We start from the raw sequence: 5,732 nt of genomic DNA, 5'->3' as shown, positions 1-5,732 counted from the left end.
GCGTGTGTGTGTGTGTGTGTGTGTGTTATATTTCTCATGCCCCACTATTTACGTTATAAACGGTGTACACAGAATACTCGGAAAGATTTCAGCGCCTTTGCGCAACTAATGTAATACATAAATAAATAAACAAACAAATAAGCAAACAAACAAATGAATAAATAAATAAATAAATAAATTGCGAGTGATAACGTCTGCAAGTGTTTTCTACAGAAATCCTAAGACTGTCAGTTGGTTCCTCTTTGTTTTTAAACCGTTGTCTGGTTCTTTTACACTCAATGTGGACAACATAACGGAATATTGAATTTCACAATAAAAATAACTAGAACGGTTTATTTCTGTTGTATATGTATGTATGTATGTATGTATGTATCCCTTTATGTATGTGTGCGTCTGTTTGTAAATGTGTGTTTGTTTGTGTATGTGTGAGTCTGTGTGTGTGTGTGTGTGTGTGTGTGTGTGTGTGTGTGTGTGTGTGTGTGTGTGTGTGTGTGTGTGCACGCATGTGAGTGTGATTGTGCGTGGGTGTGTGGAATTGCTTCTGCGTGTTGAAGACTTCGAATGTTGCGGTAGGTTCTAATGGAAGAATGTTTTGACACACGCATACACACACACACACATATAACAAACATACATATATGAAAAGTGTGTGTGTGTGTGTCTGTGTGTGTGTGTGTGGTCTGTGTATGCATTATATGTGTATATATGTATATACGACGTACGTATATATATGTATGTATGCATGTATATATAAACGTACGTTGGATGAGTATACACGTACTTGTTTAAATGTGTGTGTGTATGTTATTCATATTATATACGTACACATTCTTTTGATTATTAATAGCCTAAACCTTATACATACATGCATACGTATATATGTATGTGTGAATCTATATATAGACTCACAGACATATATATATATATATATATATATTCGCACGTATATGTGTATATGTTTATGTGCATCTGTACTACAGTATTGAATATTCGCACATGCGTGTAAGTAATTGTATGAGTAACTGTTTATGTCATCACTGTGTTTACATTTGGGTATATGTTCATTTGCAAAGCGTAGACACACATTATACAATGTATATCAATAACTAGCAATCTACATATCGATCGATTGATCGATAAATCAATTTATCAATCTATTGCATCTATATATAAAATTGTGCGTATCTGTGTGTCTATTTGAATGTTTGTATATATATATATACACACACACACATATATGTATCTATATGAATGTATATAAGAATGTATATGTGTGTGTGTGTGTGTGTGTGTGTGTGTGTGTGTGTGTGTGTGTGTGTGTGTGTGTGTGTGTGTGTGTGTACGTATGAATAGTGTAAACAATGGCACATAAGAAAATGAATCGTAAGATGTATATCAAAACGCAAACGTATATTTATTTATATCTGCCTTTATGCATGTTTGTGTGTGTGTGTGTGTGTTGTGTGTGTGTGTGTGTGTGTGTGTGTGTGTGTGTGTGTGTGTGTGTTGATAGCTTTCTACGACCCACTGTTTACATTGCGCTTTGCATTTCATGTGTATATATGTATATATACATAAATTTTCGTAAACAGCTCCACGGGAATACACACACAAACACACACACACACACACACACACACACACACATACAAACACTTACATACACATATACGCAGACACATACATAATTAACATCAAGAGAACATACATGCATAGACGTACACATATACATGCAAGATAGCTAGAAACAGATAGATAGATAGATAGATAGATAGATAGATAGATAGATAGATAGATAGATAGATAGATAGATAGATAGATAGATAGATAGATAGATAGATAGATAGATAGATAGATAGATAGATAGATATGTGTATGTATGTATGTATAATCATATATTTGTTATATATCTACTGATATTCACACATACACTCGAACTAACATACATACATGCATACATAGATTTATGCGTGTGTAACGTTTTCTTTTTTTTGCAGTATCTTGTCATATTTACAGGATATTAATGAAAGCAATATGAAATAAATATAGCTTTCCATTTTTCAGAAGATTTGCTAATTTCTGGAACGCACATGGCTGCTATTTCCAGCAACACCAGCGACTATGTAGAAACATCCTTGTTGATGTGTGTGTGTGTGTGTGTGTGTGTGTGTGTGTGTGTGTGTGTGTGTGTGTGTGTGTGTGTGTGTGTGTGTGTGTGTGTGAGCCATGTGTACAAAAGTAGGTTTTGAAAACATCGTCATGTTTAAGGGGAAATGAGAAAATGGAAGCATATATATAGTTTTACCTTCTGTGTTTTCTTCGTTGTTCGACATTTCAGCTATATATGATAGAAATTATTGACGTGCTGTGATAGATTGCCAAACAGGATAACTGGACTGACAGATAGATAAATAGATATATAGACAGATAGATAGATAGATATATAGACAGATAGATAGATAGATAGATAGATAGATAGATAGATAGATAGATAGATGGATAGATAGATAGATAGATAGATAGGCAGACAGACAGATAAATGTTTGTCTTATCCTTCTAAAATTTCTATCATACACTTATGTAAACACAGTGGTATACACACGGACACAAATGCGCGCGCGCGAACATACACACACATGAACATACGTACACTCACATACACATACATCCCCCCCCCTACGCACACACTCGTGTGTGTGTGCGAGTGTTTATGTATGTTTGTGCTTGATTGTGCGCAACCCATCTCTTGCACCTTTACCTATCGATAAGCCCAATGATTGGTTAATCATATGGATGGCCCAGCCAATCAAAACCTAGAGTTAGGCGCAGAAGAAGGTTAATGGAGCAAAAGTTGAATCTCTGTTGTGGGACCTAAACATACATACATACATACATACATACACACATACATACAAACATACATACATACATATAGATATATACATTTATACATAGATGTACATGCATTTACATACGAGGATACACACAGATACACATACACACAGACACACACACGCATATTTACATACACATGTAAGTGCGTGTATTTTTGTAGCTCATGTGTTTATATAGGTATATGTGCGTATGAGCACGCGCGTGTCTATATGTGTATCTATATATATTTACATCATACATACGACTTTCTCTGCGACGCACCCCCTTCATCAAATTTCGATTGGAGATCATCATATTTTTAACGTCTTTCAAAATTGTCTGTCCCTCCAGCAGTATTAATACTACCAGAGAATGTATGGGCTCTTTTGATCGACACTGTATCACACTTTCTCCCTACGTTATCCACAAAACCACCACACCAAATAGAGTGCAGATCTAAGCACTTCTTCCATGCAGTTAGCACTTGCTGCAGGTTTGTTCTATGATACCAGTTTTTATCTTGAAGAGCATTTAGATTTTTCTCTACAAACGGAACATTTCATAAAGTAATCATCAGAATAAATCAAATGCCACGCAAAAACAGCTAATCTAACAAACTAATTAATTGCCCAAGTCATAGAACAATATAAATACATATAATACATATGAATACATATAATAAATTCATCAAAAACTACAGTATTTGAATAGGCAAAGCATACATAAAGTGTGATTCAGATATTAAACGCATGCAAAATATATAGATAGATAATAGAATAAATGAATATATGAAATATATCTAAAAACAAACTACAAAATGTATAATGTCAAATCATAGATTAACACAAAATGATGTTTTACAAAAACACTAGAATTAACAACTTTTCAATTAATAACAAACCACAAACTTGTAAACATGCAAAAAAGCTCCTAATGATTAATGAGGTTTATTAATCTGACTTGCAAACGTCAAAGTTGTAAGCGTCATGACTTCAATGAGTTCAAATTCAGCCAAGGTCGACTTTGCCTTTCATCCTTTCGGAGTCGATAAGTTAAGTACCAGCTGTGTACTGGGTCGATCTAATCGACTGGCCTCCTCCCCCCCCCCCGCCAAATTTCGGGCCTTGTGACTAGAGGAGAAAAGAATATAATTTTAAATGTCTTTAACTTTAGTTCATTCTGGCAATAAGTTTAAATTACCTCTCTTATATAATTGTGATGTCTCAACATCAATACTACAGCCTCACCTGTCGCTACCTCTAGAACCACAATCACTGTAACTATTACAAACATTATCCCGGCTAACACTACCGCAACTAGTATCACCAATCTCCAGCATCTTAATAACCATTACTACTTCAATACCAACCACTGATATCAATTTATATCTTCATCATCACAATCACAACCATCTCCACCACAGCACTCAACCATCACCACGATCGTTTCACACCCTAAGTCTGTCTGTCTGTCTGTCTGTATGTATGTATGTATGACTACGTGTATCATTTTTACTATCTGTGTATGCGTATAAACACACGAGCGCACGCATGCACACATACATACATACATACATACATACATACATACATACATAAGTAATCTGGGACAGAGAGGAGAAACTCTGTACAGTAGTAGAAATCAGCTGTCCTGCGGATGTTAACATCCCACTAAAGATTAGAGAAAAAGAGAACAACTACGCCGAGCTACTGAGAAATTTGCAGATACTCCACCCAGACTACAAGTTCAGATTCATACCCGTGATTGTTGGGGCATTGGGATATGTAACAAACTGCCTCAACAAAAACCTGGAAAAATTAGGGTTCTCAAAACCTGAAAGAAAAAGGCTGATTAGAAGACTACAGATTCAAGCCATCAATGGAACTGTAAAGATATGTAAAACTTTCCAAAAATTTAGCACATAAATACATATGCATGCATCTAGACATAAAAACGCATCTATAAAACAAACATACAAATCTGCGCATACACTAACACCAAATACTGCACACACACATATGCACAAATACCTAGATGATGTTGATAAAAGTTCCAATGAAGGAGCCTTGAATCTATGTTAGAGTCCGGCTCTTTCTCTATGGACAAGAAATACAGAAATGAAACTGATTGATAACATACATACATACATACATACATACATACATACATAAAGGCGTGTGGCAGAGTGGTTTGGGCATTCGACTCACGATCGTAAGATTGTGAGTTCAATTCCTGGCGGCGTGTTGTGTCCTTGTGTAAGACACTTTATTTCACGTTGCTCCAGTCCACTCAGCTAGCAAAAATGAGTTGTACCTGTATTTCAAAGGGCCAGCCTCGTCACACTTTGTGTCACGCTGAATCTCCCTGAGAACTGCGTTAAGGGTACTCAGCCACTTGCACGTTAATTTCTTGAGCAAGCTGTTCCATTGATCATATCAGCCGGGACTTTCGTCGTCGTAACCGACGGAGTGCGCCTACATACGTACATACATACATACATACATACATACATACATACATACATACGCTATAACTCTTCGAAACGCCCTAACTCTTCGAAACGCTTGGTTTTAGAATGGTGGCAGCTGATGAAGGAAATGTTCTATGTGGCCTGTGTGTTTTCTGTGCTCTGTTTATGTTCTGTGTCTCATTTTGTCCACGTCTTTTTGCAACGTCCTGTACCTAGATATGCATCTATATATACATGTAGATGTAGGTATGTACATACATGTACGTATATATGCATATACTCATATATTATTTGTATTATATATATATATATATATATATATATGTACATACATGTACGTATATATGCATATACTCATATTATTTGTATTATATATATATATATATAT

The 5,732-nt window shown here is 35.5% G+C and overlaps 1 protein-coding gene across 2 annotated transcripts in view; it reads right to left on the bottom strand.

The window, feature by feature from the left end:
• The window catches only part of LOC106874846 (uncharacterized), a 719,848-nt gene extending 717,433 nt beyond the window's left edge, over positions 1-2,415 (bottom strand). The window contains exon 1 of one of the 2 annotated variants that reach the window (XM_052969399.1): positions 2,306-2,415. In XM_052969399.1, coding sequence (XP_052825359.1) covers positions 2,306-2,333 — 28 coding nt within the window. In that variant the 5' untranslated portion in view covers positions 2,334-2,415. The remainder of the gene's footprint in view (positions 1-2,305) is intronic. The other variant, XM_052969395.1, reaches the window with a different exon arrangement.
• Positions 2,416-5,732: the final 3,317 nt, after the last annotated feature.

The sequence above is a fragment of the Octopus bimaculoides genome, chromosome 7 (assembly GCF_001194135.2).
Source record: "Octopus bimaculoides isolate UCB-OBI-ISO-001 chromosome 7, ASM119413v2, whole genome shotgun sequence".
NCBI classification, from domain to species: Eukaryota; Metazoa; Mollusca; class Cephalopoda; order Octopoda; family Octopodidae; genus Octopus; species Octopus bimaculoides.
This window is presented reverse-complemented; position numbering and strand designations above follow the sequence as displayed.